General features: G+C 43.0%; 1 protein-coding gene across 3 annotated transcripts in view; it reads left to right on the forward strand.

The window, feature by feature from the left end:
* The window catches only part of LOC106590055 (cadherin-6), a 100,143-nt gene that overhangs the window by 42,822 nt on the left and 38,639 nt on the right, over positions 1-18,682 (forward strand). For all 3 annotated transcript variants that reach the window (XM_014180566.2, XM_014180567.2, XM_045710720.1), the window contains exon 2: positions 11,513-11,957. In XM_014180566.2, coding sequence (XP_014036041.1) covers positions 11,712-11,957 — 246 coding nt within the window. In that variant the 5' untranslated portion in view covers positions 11,513-11,711. The remainder of the gene's footprint in view (positions 1-11,512; positions 11,958-18,682) is intronic.

Below are 18,682 nucleotides of genomic sequence, written 5' to 3' on the forward strand. Positions count from 1 at the left end.
AACATAAATGTGTTGGTTCTTTGAAGAACCATACAGAAATCCAAAGCAAAGTAGTTCTGCCCTCCAGGACCGGAATTGAATAGCCCTGGTGTAAGGTTTTAAGCCTTATTAGCATATTTTTAGAGTTACCAGTACCACCAATAAGGCCTTCTTTAGATGGCCGAGTATTACCCTAATACAGTGGCCTGAAACTCAAGGTTTACAGGCCACATCAAGCCTGCAAGTCACATTATGCTAGTTTGCAAAGTGATGTGTAAGTCATATTCTACTCCAGCCAGAGAGGGCATATCCAACATTTTAATTCACCCACAACCTGCTTTCAGAATGACGGTCAGGGTTGGGAACACTAAGATATGAGACTAACTTCAACATGCAAACTGGAACAACCATTTCAGTAACAAGCCTAATAAGTCTAAGTAACAGGTTTGAATAGTTTGTAAAAATTGTATTTATATTTTATTTGCAAGAGATACATTAATTAATCAATGTAGATGCAGAAATGTTGATATTGAAACATTTTACACTAGTTAACACTGGCCATAGCTGTGTGCTATGAAAGGGATACATCTGAAGGATTCCACGTTTCAAGAACCTTTTAGAATTCTGAAGAACCGTAGATGCCACATCAAGAACCCCGAACTTAACTCAAAGGTTATTTTTCGGGCAAGAGTTCTCCCAAGGAACCTTAAGAGATGAGGAAGAACAATTTAAGAACCTTTATTTTTTTCAGTGTGTAAGCAATAGGGTGCCATTTGGGACAACATGGATTCCAGTGCATGACAAAATGTGATCAGCGGTGCGAGCGCTCCTCAGGGACAGCAGGCAGGGCCTTTCCATACAGTCAGTCAGGCATTAGCTTCCAGCCTTCCACAGTGACATTATAAAGAAATATATTGAAAGGACTGACTGTCTGCCTCCCACCAGAGCAGAGCAGTGTGTGTGCTTGCGTGCATGCGTGTGTGTGCGTGTGTTGAGAAGCTGAAGACTGGAGGTATTAGAAGGCTCTGAGAAGCAACCCCGGAGACCGCATGGTATTTCCAACCACACTGCTGAGTCCTATAGCAAATCAATAGCTCCCAGTCCCCCACGCTCCCTCACCATGGTCAATTAAGGAAATTCATAAAGTCAAGCGTGTGAGGACTTGGGAAAGAGAAGGAGGGAAATAGGAAGTAAAAGAGAAAAAAATACTTTTAGCTAAAAATGTATTTGAACCAGAGCAATCCACGTGAGAATTACTAAGAGAGAGAATGTGAGTGGGCTGTGGGTTTGGGTACTCTATGGTTCCATCCCAAATGGCACCCTATTTCCTACATAGTGCAATACTTTTGAAAAGAGCCCTATTGGTTGACTATGGGAGCTCGTCAAAGGGAACGCACTATATTTGAGACAGGCCGTCACTCTCACCTGCTTCGTCGGCCCAGAGAGAGCCTGTTGTGACCTATGGGTTCTTATTCCCCCTGCTGAGGCATGCAAAGGACACATTCAAAGTGACTAGCATCGCAAGCGTCTGGAAATCCCCCACGATAATGCATATCAGCTGAAGCGCATGCAGCAGGCATAGAGGAGAGGAGCTTTGGCATGGGATATAATAAACTGCAAGGCATGGGGGAAAAGAGAAAGGAGGACCTAACCCCTCAGCTTTTCCCATTTGCGTTTTGCCTCATAAGGGGAAAGCAGGGTTGAAAGCAGTTAGGGAGGGAGGGCAGGGAGAGAGGCCTTGGCGTGGATGGCTAAAAGGATAGAGAGAAGACAGGTAGGGTAATGGATGGGCTAGACACACACAAACTCTCACCCACACACACAGCTCCTCTCTTAACTGTCCTGCTGACGCTGCTCTGACAGGATGTTTCTACCTCTCCTTCACTCCCTCCATCTCTCTCTTTCTCTCCATCCTCTCGCGCTCTCCCTACCAGTCCCTTACCCACCCTCTCCCCCTTTCAACAATTATCTCTACCTCTTTCTCCCTCGCTCTCTTTCTCCATCTCTCTCCCTCCATCTCTCTCTCTGCCCAACCTACCCTGGCCCTCCCTCTCTCTCCACCTGAGCCTCTCCCGCCATCTCTCCCCCTCTCAACGTGTCTCGACCAGTCTGTCTCTCCCTCTTTCTCTAGCTCAATCTCTCCCCACTTTCTGCATGCAGTTCAAAGTTCTTAATTCAGCAGAATGGCCAGAGATGTTTTCCTTTATGTCCTGTGAGAAAAGCAGAGCTGCCATCCAGCGTTCTGCATCTCTCTATCTGAGCTGAATATGTGTTTGTGTCCCTAATGGCACCCTATTCCCTATATAGTGCACTACTTTTGACCAGTAAAAGTATGGGTCCTGGTCAAAAGTTGTGCACTAGGATGTCATTTGGGACATAGTCTGTGTGTGATAGTGACCGTGGTGCTGCTAGTTCCCAATGCGCCCACTGATAACCCAGCGCCCAGACCCCAGCGGTACCATATCATCGGCCTGGATAGCACCCAGACAGGAATAATGAGCGTAGAATAAGAAGTCATGCCCTTCTTCATCTCTCCATCTTGTTCCATTTTCTCCCCCCATGTTTGTCTAACCATGCCTTCATATATATATATATATATATATATATATAGAGAGAGAGAGAGAGAGAGAGAGAGAGAGAGAGAGAGAGAGAGAGAAAATGGGTGAGAGTCTGTGTGTGGCACTGTATGCTCTGTGATTTCATTGTGTGGTTTGCAAACAACCATTTTGCTTAGTATCTTTACAATGATCTGAAGGCAATAAACTCAGATTGACATTGCTCAGGGTCTCCATTGACAGCCTGCTTGCTCTGATAACATAGTGTGACCAAACAGATTCAAGAGATACAAGCTGAGCATGTAGACCTATTAGTCTATTAAAGGTTTATTCAGTTTAGTATACATACAGTACCAGTCAAAAGAACTCATGCAAGGGTTTTCTTTATTCTTACTATTTTCTACAATGTATTATACTAGTGAAGACATCAAAACTATGAAATAACACATATGGAATAAAATGATAGTCCCACTAAGCGCAAACCTGATGTACTTGTAGCCCTTTGTAGCTGTGTCAATGTGTGGATGGAGAAGTAGACTCATTATGTCGAGTCATATTCCTTTAAAGGGGCAATCTGCCCTTCAAGCGGCAAATCTGACCACGACTCCATTTTGCTCCTCCCTTCCTATGGGCAGAAACTCAAACAGGATGTACCCGTGCTAAGGACTATTCAACGCTGGTCTGACCAATCGGAATCCACGCTTCAAGATTGTTTTGATCACGCAGACTGGGACAAGTTCCAGGTAGCCTCAGAGAATCATTTTGACATATATGTTGATTTGGTGAGTGAGTTTATCAGTAAGTGTATAGGAGATGTTGAACCTACTGTGACTATTAAAACCTACCCTAACAGAAACCGTGGCTAGAACTGAAAGTGCGAACCACCGCATTTAACCATGGAAAGGTGACTGGGAATATGGCCAAATACAAAGAGTGTAGTTATTCCCTCTGCAAGTCAATCAAACAAGCAACATGTCAGTACAGAGACAAAGTGGACTCGCAATTCAACGGCTCAGACATGAGACATGAGACCAGAGTCTACAGACAATCATGGACTACAAAAGGAAAAACAGGCACGTCACGGACACCGACGTCTTGCTTCCAGACAAACTAAACACCTTCTTTGCCCGTTTTGAGAATAATACAATGCCACCGACGCGGACCGCTACCAAGGACTGTGGGCTCTCCTTCTCCGTGGTCGCCATGAGGAAGACATTTAAACGTGTTAACCCTCGCAAGGCTCCCGGCCCAGACGCCATCTCTATCCATGTCCTCAGAGCATGGGCAGACCAGCTGGCTGGTGTGTTTACGGACATATTCAATCTCTCCCTATCCCAGTCTGCTGTCCCCACATGCTTCAAGATGGCCACCATTGTTCCTGTACCCAAGAAGGCAAAGGTAACTGAACTAAATGACTATCGCCCTGTAGCACCCACTTCTGTCATCATGAAGTGGTTTGAGACTCTAGTCAAGGATCATAATCACCTCCACCTTACCTGTCACCCTAGACCAACTTCAATTTGCTTACCGCCCCAATAGGTCTACAGACGATGCAATCGCCATCACACTGCACAATCCCATCTGGACAAGAGGAATATCTATGTAAGAAGGCTGTTCATTGACTATAGCTCAGCATTCAACACCACAGTACCCTCCAAGCTCATCATGAAGCTTGAGGCCCTGGGTCTCAACCCCGCCCTGTGCAATTGGGGCCTGGACTTCCTGACGGGCAGCCCCTAGGTGGTGAAGGTAGGAAACAACATCTCTACTTCGCTGATCCTCAACACTGGGACCCCACAAAGGTGCGTGCTAAGCCCCCGCCTGTACTCCCTGTTCACCCATGAGTGCATGTCCATGCACGCCTCCAACTCAATCATCAAGTTCGCAGACAACACAACAGTAGTAGGCTTGATTACCAACAACGATGAGACAGCCAACAGGGAGGAGGTGAGGGCACTCGGAGTGTGGTGTCAGGAAAACAACATCTCACTCAACGTCAACAAAACAAAGGAGATGATCGTGGACTTCAGGAAACAGCAGAGAGCACCCCCCCCCCCCTCCCCAATCCATATTGAGGGGACAGCATGGAGGTGGAAAGCTTTAAATTCCTAGGCGTACACATCACGGACAAACTGAAATGGTCCACCCACACAGACAATGTGATGAAGAAGTCTCAACAGCACCTCTTCAACCGCAAGAGGCTGAAGAAATTTGGCATGTCACCTAAAACCCTCAGAAACTTTCCAGATGCACAATTGAGAGCATCCTGTCAGGCTGTATCACCACCTGGTACAGCAACTGCACCGCCCACAACTGCAAGTATCTCGAGAGGGTGGTGCGGTCTGCACAACACATCACCAGGGGCAAACTACCTGCCCTCCAGGACACCTACAGCCTGTTCACCATCCAGAAGGCGAGGTCAGTACAGATCAAATCATAATCAAATCAAATCAAATGTATTTATATAGCCATTCTTACATTAGCTGATATCTCAAAGTGCTGTACAGAAACCCAGCCTAAAACCCCAAACAGCAAGCAATGCAGGTGTAGAAGCACGGTGGCTAGGAAAAACTCCCTAGAAAGGCCAAAACCTAGGAAGAAACCTAGCGAGGAACCAGGCTATGAGGGGTGGCCAGTCCTCTTCTGGCTGTGCCGGGTGGAGATTATAACAGAACATGGCCAAGATGTTCAAATGTTCATAAATGACCAGCATGGTCAAATAATAATAATCACAGTTGTCGAGGGTGCAACAAGTCAGCACCTCAAGAGTAAATGTCAGTTGGCTTTTCATAGCCGATCATTGAGAGTATCTCTACCACTCCTGCTGTCTCTAGAGAGTTGAAAACAGCAGGTCTGGGACAGGTAGCACGTCCGGTGAACAGGTCAGGGTTCCATAGCCGCAGGCAGAACAGTTAAAATTGGAGCAGCAGCACGGCCAGGTGGACTGGGGACAGCAAGGAGTCATCATGTCAGGTAATCCTGAGGCATGGTCCTAGGGCTCAGGTCCTCCGAGAGAGAGAAAGAAAGAAAGAAAGAAAGAAAGAAAGAAAGAAAGAAAGAAAGAAAGAAAGAAAGAAAGAGAGAATTAGAGAGAGCATACTTAAATTCACACAGGACACTGGATAAGACAGGAGAAATACTCCAGATATACAGTAACAGACTGACCCTAGCCCCCCGACACATAAACTACTGCAGCATAAATACTGGAGGCTGAGACAGGAGGGGTCAGGAAACACTGGCCCCATCCGACGATACCCCCGGACAGGGCCAAACAGGCAGGATATAACCCCACCCACTTTGCCAAAGCACAGCCCCCACACCACTAGAGGGATATCTTCAACCACCAACTTACCATCCTGAGACATGGCCGAGTATAGCCCACAAAGATCTCCGCCACGGCACAACCCAAGGGGGGGCGCCAACCCAGACAGGAAGACCACGTCAGTGACTCAACCCACTCAAGTGACGCACCCCTCCTAGGGACGGCATGGAAGAACACCAATAAGCCAGTGACTCAGCCCCTGTAATAGGGTTAGAGGCAGAGAATCCCAGTGGAGAGAGGGGAACTGGCCAGGCAGAGACAGCAAGGGCGGTTCGTTGCTCCAGAGCCTTTCCGTTCACCTTCACACTCCTGGGCCAGACTCCACTCAATCATAGAACCCACTGAAGAGATGAGTCTTCAGTAAAGACTTAAAGGTTGAGACCGAGTCTGCATCTCTCACATGGGTAGGCAGACTATTCCATAAAAATGGAGCTCTATAGGAGAAAGCCCTGCCTTCAGCTGTTTTCTTAGAAATTCTAGGGACAATTAGGAGGCCTGCGTCTTGTGACCGTAGCGTACGTGTAGGTATGTACGGCAGGACCAAATCGGAAAGATAGGTAGGAGCAAGCCCATGTAATGCTTTGTAGGTTAGCAGTAAAACCTTGAAATCAGCCCTTGCCTTAACAGGAAGCCAGTGTAGGGAGGCTGACACTGGAGTAATATGATCAAATAATTTGGTTCTAGTCAGGATTCTAGCAGCCGTATTTAGCACTAACTGAAGTTTATTTAGTGCATTATCCGGGTAGCCGGAAAGTAGAGCATTGCAGTAGTCCAACCTAGAAGTAACAAAAGCATGGATTAATTTTTCTGCATCATTTGTGGACAGAAAGTTTCTGATTTTTGCAATGTTACGTAGATGGAAAAAAGCTGCCCTTGAAACAGTCTTGATATGTTCTTCAAAAGAGAGATCAGGATCCAGAGTAACGCCGAGGTCCTTCACAGTTTTATGTGAGATGACTGTACAACCATCAAGATTAATTGTCAGATTTAACAGAAGATCTCTTTGTTTCTTTGGACCTAGAACAAGCGTCTCTGTGTTGTCCGAGTTTAAAAGTAGAAAGTTTGCAGCCATCCACTTCCTTATGTCTGAAACACAGGCTTCTAGCCAGGGCAATTTTGGGGCTTCACCATGTTTCATTGAACTGTACAGCTGTGTGTCATCCGCATAGCAGTGAAATTTAACATTATGTTTTCGAATGACATTCCCAAGAGGTAAAATATATAGTGAAAACAATAGTGGTCCTAAAACGGAACCTTGAGGAACACCGAAATTTACTTGATTTGTCAGAGAACAAACCATTCACAGAGATAAACTGATATCTTTCCGACAGATAAGATCTAAACCAGGCCAGAACTTGTCCGTGTAGACCAATTTGGGTTTCCAATCTCTCCAAAAGAATGTGGTGATCGATGGTATCAAAAGCAGCACTAAGATCTAGGAGCTCGAGGACAGATGCAGAGCCTCGGTCTGACATCATTAAAATGCCATGAGGCGTTTTAACGCAAATCCATAGACGAAATGTTCAAAAGTTCCATTACCGTTTGTAGAAACATGTCAAACGATGTTTACAATCAATCCTTTAGGGTATTCTTTAACGTAAAATTGCGATAATTTTACAACCGGGCAACAGGTATTCATCCCAGAAGAAAAAGAAAGAACAGCGAACTCGCGTACATGCGCATCACGCGACACCTGTTCTCAGACTGGCCACTGATTGACTGAGCCACAATTTTCTGCCTGGTAACAGGTGACGGATGAAACCAGTTCCTAAAGATTGTTGACAGCCAATGGACGCCTTAGGAGGTGCAACGTAAATCCTATGTCACTGTAGCTTCTCAAGGGATTCAAAAGAAAAACTACATTTCTAATTTCTCCCACTTCCTGATTCAATTTTTCTCAGGTTTTTGCCTGCCATATGAGTTATTTTATACTCACAGACACCATTCAAACATTTTTAGAAACTTCAGAGTGTTTTCTATCCAAATCTACTAATAATATGCATATTCTATTGTCTGGGCCAGAGTAGTAACCTGTTTAAATTGGGTATGTTTTTCATCCGGCCGTGAAAATACTGCCCCCTAGCTCCAAGAGGTTTTAAAAGGTCATTTACCACCTTCACAAGTGCAGTCTCAGTGCTATGATGGGGTCTAAGAACAGACTGAAGCGTTTCGTATACATTGTTTGTCTTCAGGAAGGCAGTGAGTTGCTGCGCAACAGCTTTTTCAATTTTTTTTGAGAGGAATGGAAGATTCGATATAGGCCGAAAGTTTTTTATATTTTCTGGGTCAAGGTTTGGCTTTTTCAAGAGAGGCTTTATTACTGCCACTTTTCGTTGAGTTTGGTACACATCCGGTGGATAGAGAGCCGTTTATTATGTTCAACATAGGAGGGCCAAGCACAGGAAGCAGCTCTTTCAGTAGTTTAGTTGGAATAGGGTCCAGTATGCAGCTTGAAGGTTTAGAGGCCATGATTATTTTCATCATTGTGTCAAGAGATATAGTACTAAAACACTTTAGTGTCTCCCTTGATCCTAGGTCCTGGCAAAGTTGTGCAGACTGAGGACAACTGAGCTTTGGAGGAATACGCAGATTTAAAGAGGAGTCCGTAATTTGCTTTCTAATGATCATGATCTTTTCCTCAAAGAAGTTTATGAATTTATTACTGCTGAAGTGAAAGCCATCCTCTCTTGGGGAATGCTGCTTTTTAGTTAGCTTTGCGACAGTATCAAAAATAAATTTCGGATTGTTCTTATTTTCCTCAATTGAGTTGGAAAAATAGGATGATCGAGCAGCAGTGAGGGCTCTTCGATACTGCACGGTACTGTCTTTCCAAGCTAGTCGGAAGACTTCCAGTTTGGTGTGGCGCCATTTCCGTTCCAATTTTCTGGAAGATGTACCAAAGCTGGGACCGAGAGACTGAAAAACAGCTTCTATCTCAAGGACGTCAGACTGTTAAACAGCCATCACTAACACAGAGAGGCTGCTGCCTACATACAGACTTGAAATCATTGGCCACTTTAATAAATGGATCACTAGTCACTTTAATAACGCCACTTTATTAATGTTTACATATCTTTCATAACTCATGTCATATGTATATACTGTTTTTTTATACCATCTATTGCATCTTGCCTATGGCACTCTGTCATTGATCATCCATGTATTTATATGTATATATTCTTATTCCATTTCTTTACTTAGATTTGTGTGTATTAGGTAGTTGTTGTGGAATTGTTAGATTACATGTTAGATATTGCTGCACTGTCGGAACCAGAAGGACAAGCATTTCGCAACACATGCAATAACATTTGCAAACCATGTGTATGTGACCAATAACATTTGATTTGATTTGAAAATATACAGATCACACTTTCCAATTGGCTATACTTAAACTCTTTAACGTCATCCTCAGATCTGGCATCTTCCCCAATATTTGGAACTAACGACTGATCACCCAAATCCACAAATGCCTCAATTTTGACCCCAATAACTACCGTGGGATATGCGTCAACAGTAACTTTGGGACAATCCTCTGCATTATCATTAACAGCAAACCAAAATACTGTACAAAAGACCATGTATTCACCCTGCACACCTAAATTGACAAAAAAAAGTTGTTGTCACATGCTTTGTTGATTTCAAAAAAGCTTTTGATTATATTTGGCATGAGGGTCTATTATACAAATTGATGGAAAGTGGTGTTGAGGGAAAAACATATGACATTATAAAATCCATGTACACAAACAACAAGTGTGCAGTTAAAATTTACAAAAAACACACCATTCTTTCCACAGGATCAGGGGGTGAGACAGGCATGCAGCTTGAGCCACACCCTCTTCAACATATATATCAACGAATTGGTCAGGGCACTAGAATGGTCTGCAGCACCCGGCCTCACCCTAATAGAATTTGAAGTCAAATGTCTAGTGTTTGCTGATTATCTGGTCCTTCTGTCCCCGACCAATGATGGCCTACAGCAGCACCTAGATCTTCAGTACAGATTCTGTCAGACCTGGGTCCTGACAGTGAATTTCAGTAAGTCAAAAATAATGGTGTTCCAAAAAAGGTACAGTTGCCAGGACCACAAATTACCATTCTTGTCCCACTTTAAATGACGTGGAGCTTATAAAGCCTACATAAACACTACATAAATGTGTTGCAAATCATCTATAACCATATGTCATACTCTGTAAAGGGTTCATAAATGTAGCATAACTGTGTGACATAACCACCAATGTCAAACGTGACATAACCCACTAGGTCAAATATGACAAAACCTGTGCTTTATAAAGGGTGGCGTGCCGGGACCACCCATTCGTTAAAGAAAAGATGCACGCATGACTAACTCGCTTTGTATTAAAGTGTCTGCTAAATTGTATATATTACTCAAAAATATTTATAGGATGGCCCAACCTCTTTCCATCTTGGGTGCATTGCCAATATTGGACCTGACCTAAACTTTTCCCCGCTCTGAAGTGCAGTCATTTCAGCAAAAAACAGTGGTAGGACCTTTTTGAAATCTATTTTTATTTTTGGCATAATTCAGTTTTTTTTCTCCAAAATTCAGTTTTCTCTGTTTTGTTTTTCTAGGTTTCCGATCTCCCCCCCCCCCCGAATTCTGGTTTTCCCCCAGTTTTTTCACACTTTTTTAACAGAAAAACAGCAACATTCGATTTTCTGTGTTCACAAAAATGCTTATACCATATCAGGGAATGACTTTTCAGTTCTGGGAAAAATCTTAGCAACTTATTGTAGTTTCCCTTTAATTCAGTGTACATGCCCTGCACAGTTTTTTGGATAGTGGTGTTTCTGTATCACAGTAAGCGCACATGCGCACATGAGTTCGCAAATCAAATGCCCACTTGTGGTGCCACTGGACAGCAAAAAAAGAAGCAAGTTAACCTTTATTTATTGTAATTTAAATGAATTTGTAGTAGTCTAGTGTTGACATAGTTATTTCAATCGTTATTTCAAATAATTTCACAACAATTGCTAGCTAGCTAATAACATTTTGCTAGCTAGCAGGGTCAGCTAAATAAAAATTCCCCTACATACAGCCACGTCTCATAGTCACATCATGAGATTTGTGACCCGTTGCCACAAAAAAGGGCAATCAGTGAAGAACTAACACAATTGTAAATTCAACCCATATGTATTTATTTAAGTATTTGCACATAGTTACAACACTGTATATAGACATAAATTACATTTGAAATGTCTTTATTATTTTTGTAATGTTTACTTTTATTGTTTATTGAATTTCTGCTTTGGTAATGTAAAGATATGTTTCCCATGCCAATAAAGCCCCTTGAATTGAATTGAGAGAGAGACACAGACAGACAGACAGACAGACAGACAGACAGACAGACAGACAGACAGACAGACAGACAGACAGACAGACAGACAGACAGACAGACAGACAGACAGACAGACAGACAGACAGACAGAGTGTGAGGGAGAGAGAAATAAAGAGTCAGAGAGAGGGGGGGGTGAAAGGAGGAAAGCATATGTTGCTGAGAAGAAGGGAGACAGGACAGGAGGAGAAGAAAGTTATGGCTTAGCTCCTACAGACAGGGATTGTTGCATCAAATATCATAGTAGTTAACTGTTCCAAGTATTCCCAGTACTAACATCCTGACTGTGTTCTATGTTCCAGATACTGGCTGGACCTGGGCCCCAATGGCAGACTGACAGCCCGTGCTGCTACTGCGGACCTACTCTCAGACCTGGAGGAGTGACCCAATGACTAAACTTCTGACTAAAGTCCACTGACCACTTCACACTAACACCCAGAGGGAGTAGAACATCTCGCTGAGCCAAGCTGTATTTGGAGCTTTGTAGCTACTGGCCTGGCCATGTTGAGAGGAAGAACTGTACTTCTCCTGCTGGTCCTCTGGGCATACCTGTGTTCCCATGGGGATGGACTGCGAGCCCTGAGGAGGACTACAGGGGGGAGGCGGGGGGACGCAGGGGTGGGGTTGACGCTGATGGGACAGGACGCTAATGGAGTGCCTCTGAGACGCTCCAAACGAGGATGGATGTGGAACCAGTTCTTCCTGCTGGAAGAGTACACAGGGTTGGATCACCAGTATGTTGGCAAGGTACGGCGTGATGTTAATTATCTCCTTTGTTTTCTATTCTTAATTTTTTGTCATTATTGTTCTCATCTCATTGTCTGAGTTCGACAGGATGAAAGGTGGGGACTTATATTATTATTCTGATATTGGTTGATTGAATAAGACATTTCAGTCATAGCCAGCATTCCAGCCATAACTAATAATTTTGAAATAGGATACACACCATATATTATAATTCTCAGATGGCCTAAAATGTACTTTGATTGAGATACAATACTTTCACTGGTAAAGCAGACTCCTCCATGTACTTCTCCCTAGATCTGTACCTAGAGGAAACTTCCCCTGAGCACTGCCTCCTAGGCTGACTCGGATGTTGTGTTGTCTGATGTGTTTAGTGCTGACTGTCAGTTATGTGGTAGCTCGGCCGATGTCCACTCCACTCATATCAAAGCATCCTACGGAGGTAGTGGACTAGTTCCCTACTGCCGAACACACAGGCTTCTTACGGCCATTATTTGTCCAACAAAATCAAAACACAATGTCGACCCAGTTACATAACGGAGAGTAGGCCTACAGCAAAGAATATCCAATAAGAAATGCTTTACATAGCTAGATGAGAGAGTTGAGGAAGTCGATATCACTCTGTTTGCAACATCGTACAACATACTGTTATTGAGAGATTGTGAATGTCAAGCATCCCAGCCAAGGTCAGGACAAGTGACGAGGAGTAAAGAGTTTCTTGTGAGGACTGGGATGTGTCCCAAATGGCAGCCTATTCTCTATATATTGCATTACTGGTCAAAAGTAGTGCACTATATAAAGAATAGGGTGCCATTTGGGATGAAACACTGGATGAATAGGGTCTGGTTGCTTTGCATTCCTGTGGTGCAGTCGGTCTCTCCGTCCACCCAGAGGATAGAGCCATCCAACCCAAATAAGATTCCACAACATAACATCGTCCCCAAGCGAGGCTTGACTTTCAGCCTTGCTTCTAAAACGATTACAGAGCTTGTGAAGGAACGAAGCGGAGGAGGAGGGAAGAACAAATATGAGAACAAAAAAAGACAGATAGAGAGAAGAAAAAAAAGTAAAGAAAATACAAGACGGTTGAGATCAAAAGTCAACCACTGGAGCATAATCAAACCACTTTATCTCCTTTGAGCATTGATTGATGTTTCAGCTCGTCCTTTAGCGTGTAAAGGGCTAATAGACTGTGAGGGTATATGGATTATCAGAACATGGTTAGCACACACGCAAGTGCACACACACACACACACACACACACACACACACACACACACATTAAATACGCACACACTAGAGACGCGCAGACTCACGGCAACAACCCTTGAGCTACGGTGGGGCTGCGTCCTTAAGAGCCTTTCTACTGAAGATGGACACCATTAAGGTATCAAGCCATTGAGTGTTTCACTTAATCAAGCCTCTCTGAGCGATGTGTGTTATTTCGCAAGTACACACAGATGCCGGGACATTCTTCTCTATACTCTTAGAAATAAGGATACAGTTAGGGTACAAAATGTACCCTGGGGTACAACAAATATTAAATACACATAATGTACCTTCAGAGGTACACATAATGATGTCACATGGTGCTGTTTGGTACCTTTTTAGGGTATATGTGCAGACAATTTAGTATAATGGTACATTTTTGTACCCAATATTTTGAATATATAGTGTACACTACATGACCAAAGGTATGTGGACACCTGTTCGTCAAACATCTCATTCCAAAATCATGGGCATTAATATGGAGTTGTTCCCCCCTTTGCTGCTATAATAGCCTCCACTCCTCTGGGAAGGCTTTCCACTAGATGCTGGAACATTGCTGCGGGGACTTGCTTCCATTCAGTCACAACAGCATAGTGAGGTCGGGCACTGATGTTAGGCGAGTAGGCCTGGCTCGCAGTCGGCGTTACAATTCATCTCAAAGGTGTTCGATGGGGTTGAGATCAGGGCTCTGTGCAGCCCAGTCTAGTTCTTCCACAACGATCTCGACAAACCATTTCTGAATGGACCTTGCTTAGTGCACGGCGCATTGTCATGCTGAAACAGGAAAGAGACTTCCCCAAACTATTGACATAAAATTGGAAGCACAGAATCGTCTAGAATGTCATTGTATGCTGTAGCATTAAGATTTCCTTTCAATGGAACTTAGGCGCCTAGCCCGAACCATGAAAAACAGCCCCAGATCATTATTCCTCCTTCAAGAAACTTTACAGTCGGCACTATGCATTATGGCAGGTAGCATTCTCCAAAACTCAGATTTGTCCGTCAGACTGCCAGATGGTGAACCGTGATTTATCACTCCAGAGAACGCTTTTCCACTGCTCCAGCTGACGCTTGGCATTGCGCATGGTGATCTTAGGCTTATGTGCGCCTTCTCGGCCATGGAAACCCATTTCATGAAGCTCCCGACAAAGAGTTATTTTGCTGACATTGCTTCCAGAGGCAGTTTTGAACTTGGAAGTGAGTTTTGCAACCGAGGACAGACGATTTTTACATGCTTCGTGCTTCAGCACTCAGCGGTCCAATTCTGGGAGCTTGTGTGGCCTACCACTTCGTGGCTGAGCCGTTGTTTCTCCTAGACGTTTCCACTTCACAATAATTGCACTTACAGTTGACCGGAATAGCTCTAGCAGGGCTGAAATTTGACGAACTGACTTGTTAGAAAGGTGGTATCCTATGACGGTGCCACGTTGAAAGTCACTGTGCTCTTCAGTAAGGCCGTTCTACTGCCAATGTTTGTCTATGGAGATTGCATGGCTGTGTGCTCGATTTTATATACCTGTCAGCAACGGGTGTGGCTGAAATAGACGAATCCACATGTATATATAGTGTAAAATCATCACACTCTACGGTGAAGACACATTTCTGTTTCCCAGGGTACAAATGCATTTTGTGTACCCTCAATACCCACCATAATGTACAATGATTCATTTGTGCCACTTTTAAGGAACTAACGGCTTTGTCAAAGTAACCACATTTCCATCCACAGTTTTATGCGAATAAAGTCATTCCGTATACAACATTTATCACGACAGCTGTGATGGAAACAAAAAGTTTTGGTACAATTTGATAAGTGCCACAATTTGTTTGTTCAACATGGTGGGATCTTTTTGTGTCTGTCAAATGTATTATACGAGAAATGGCAGTGGAAACGCCTTTATGTGGAAATATTGATATAATAACATAATTTCAAAGTAAACTTGGAGTCACACGATGATATGCTCAGTTGTCCTGCCACTACAACTCTGTAAACTAGTTGTTGTTCCCTACACTCGCAATAACACCTGCTGACCATGTGTATGTGACCAATACAATTTGATTGTATTTGATTTTATTTGAAACAATACAGTTTATTAGGCTACAGATTAAATACGTTATTATGAACTTCACAGAATGGTGAAAGTGCACGGTGATGAGCTTGATGCTTCTTTTCAATAACTATTGTGGGTTTATTCTGATCGATGCTTGACTGCCGTTTGACAAATACAAATCTTCTCGCTCTTATCCATAATAATTGTATCATGTACACTAGCCTAGAGTTGAACATGCAAGAGAAATACAGTAAACTTTAGATTTTTATTCTGTACGGTCGTGGCCAAAGGTTTTGAGAATGACACAAATATAAATTTTCACAAAGTCTCCTGCCTCAGTGGGTATTATGGTAATTTGCATATACTCCAGAATGTTATGAAGAGTGATAAGATGAATTGCAATTAATTGCAAAGTCCCTCTTTGCCATGCAAATGAACTGAATCCCCAAAAAACATTTCCACTGCATTTCAGCTCTGCCACAAAAGGACCAGCTGACATCATGTCAGTGATTCTCTCGTTAACCTGTTTAGGATAGGGGGCAGTATTGACACGGCTGGATAAAAAACATACCCGATTTAATCTGGTTACCACTCCTACCCAGTAACTAGAATATGCATATACTTATTACATATGGATAGAAAACACCCTACATTTTCTAAAACTGTTTGAATGGTGTCTGTGAGTATAACAGAACTCAAATGGCAGGTCAAAACCTGAGAGATTCCTTTACAGGAAGTGGCCTGTCTGACCATTTCTTGAACTTGTTTTCCATCTCTATCATTTACTAAGGATCTCTGCTCTAACCTGACACTTCCCACGTCGTCCATAGGCGCTCAGAGCCCGGGAAAAAACAGAATGTCGTCATTCCAGCCCCAGGCTGAAACACATTATCGCCTTTCTCAAGTGGCCGATCAAGGGACACTGGCTTATGCGCATGACCCCGACCGCCCCCGCCTTTGGGATTTTTTCCTCTGTTTGCCGAAAAGGAGATTCCCTGTCGGAATATTATCGCTTTTCTACGAGAAAAATGTCGTAAAAATTGATTTTAAACAGCGGTTGACATGCTTCGAAGTACGGTAATGGAATACTTAGAATTTTATTGTCACGAATTGCGCCATGCGCGCGACACTTCTTTACTATTTCGGATAGTGTCTGGAACGCATACGAACAAAACGCCGCTATTCGGATATAACGATGGATTATTTTGGACCAAACCAACATTTGTTATTGAAGTAGCAGTCCTGGGTGTGTATTCTGACGAAGACAACAAAAGGTAATCAAACTTTTATAATAGTAAATATGATTATGGTGAGTGCTAAACTTGCCGGGTGTCTAAATAGCGAGCCCGTGATGCCTGGGCTATGTACTTAGAATATTGCAAAATGTGCTTTCACCAAAAAGCTATTTTAAAATCGGACATATCGAGTGCATAGAGGAGGTCTGTATCTATAATTCTTAAAATAATTGTTATGCTTTTTGTGAACGTTTATCGTGAGTAATTTAGTAAAATGTTAGCGAATTCCCCGGAAGTTTGCGGGGGGTATGCTAGTTCTGAACGTCACATTAACGAGTGTGGTTTGGGTTTATGTGACATTATATGCTAGCTTGAAAAATGGGTGTCTGATTATTTCTGGCTGGGTACTCTGCTGACATAATCTAATGTTTTGCTTTCGTTGTAAAGCCTTTTTGAAATCGGACAGTGTGGTTAGATTAACGAGAGTCTTGTCTTTATCCTCTCTGGGCTAGGCGGGACGAATTCGTCCCACCTACGTAACAGCCAGTTGAATCCTGTGACGCGATTTTTAAAACCTTTGAAATGCTATTACTTCAATTTCTCAAACATATGACTATTTTACAGCTATTTAAAGACAAGACTCTCGTTAATCTAACCACACTGTCCGATTTCAAAAAGGCTTTACAACGAAAGCAAAACATTAGATTATGTCAGCAGAGTACCAAGCCAGAAATAATCAGACACCCATTTTTCAAGCTAGCATATAATGTCACAAAAACCCAGAAGACAGCTAAATGCAGCACTAACCTTTGATGATCTTCATCAGATGACAACCCTAGGACATTATGTTATACAATACATGCATGTTTTGTTCAATCAAGTTCATATTTATATCAAAAACCAGCTTTTTACATTAGCATGTGACGTTCAGAACTAGCATACCCCCCGCAAACTTCCGGGGAATTCGCTAACAATTTACGAAATTACTCACGATAAACGTTCACAAAAAGCATAACAATTATTTTAAGAATTATAGATACAGAACTCCTCTATGCACTCCATATGTCCGATTTTAAAATAGCTTTTTGGTGAAAGCACATTTTGCAATATTCTAAGTACATATCCCAGGCATCAAGGGCTAGCTATTTAGACACCCGGCAAGTTTAGCACTCACCAATATCAGCTTTACTATTATAAAAGTTTGATTACCTTTTGTTGTCTTCGTCAGAATGCCCTCCCAGGACTGCTACTTCAATAACAAATGTTGGTTTGGTCCAAAATAATCCATCGTTATATCCGAATAGCGGCGTTTTGTTCGTGCGTCCCAGACACTATCTGAAATGGTAAATCAGGGTCGTGCGCATGGCGCAATTCGTGACAAAAAAAATCTAAATATTCCATTACCGTACTTCGAAGCATGTCAACCGCTGTTTAAAATCCATTTTTATGCAATTTTTCTCGTAAAAAAGCGATAATATTCCGACCGGGAATGTCCATTTAGCTAAACAGAGGAAAGAAAACACAGCTTTCGGTCGACGCGGGCACGAGCCTGAGTCTCACAGTACCTTAACCAGCCACTACCCAAACGCGCTACTTTTTTTCAGCCAGAGCCTGCAAAGCCACGATTCCGCTTTTTGCCGCCTTCTGAGAACCTATGGGAGCCGTAGGAAGTGTCACGGGACAGCTAAGATCCTCACTCTTCAATAAACAGAGACAAGAAGAACGACACCTTGTCAGACAGGCCACTTCCTGTAAAGGAATCTCTCAGGTTTTTGCCTGCCATATGAGTTCTGTTATACTCACAGACACCATTCAAACAGTTTTAGAAACTTTAGGGTGTTTTCTATCCATATGTAATAAGTATATGCATATTCTAGTTACTGGGTAGGAGTGGTAACCAGATTAAATCGGGTACGTTTTTTATCCGGCGGTGTAAATACTGCCCCCTAGCCCTAACAGGTTAAAATGGTGTAAAATAGTCATATGTTTGAAAAATTGAAGTTTTTGCATTTTTGAGGTTTTTGAATAACGCGCCACGGGATTACACTGGCTGTTACGTAGGTGGGACGATTTGGTGCCACCTACCCTAGAGAGGTTAACCCCTGTGCGGCCTCATCCAGCGAAAAATCCTATCGCCATTAGCATAACAAAATGTAATCTTTTTTTTTTCTATTTT

This window comes from Salmo salar, chromosome ssa29 (genome assembly GCF_905237065.1).
Source record: "Salmo salar chromosome ssa29, Ssal_v3.1, whole genome shotgun sequence".
Taxonomy (NCBI): Eukaryota; Metazoa; Chordata; class Actinopteri; order Salmoniformes; family Salmonidae; genus Salmo; species Salmo salar.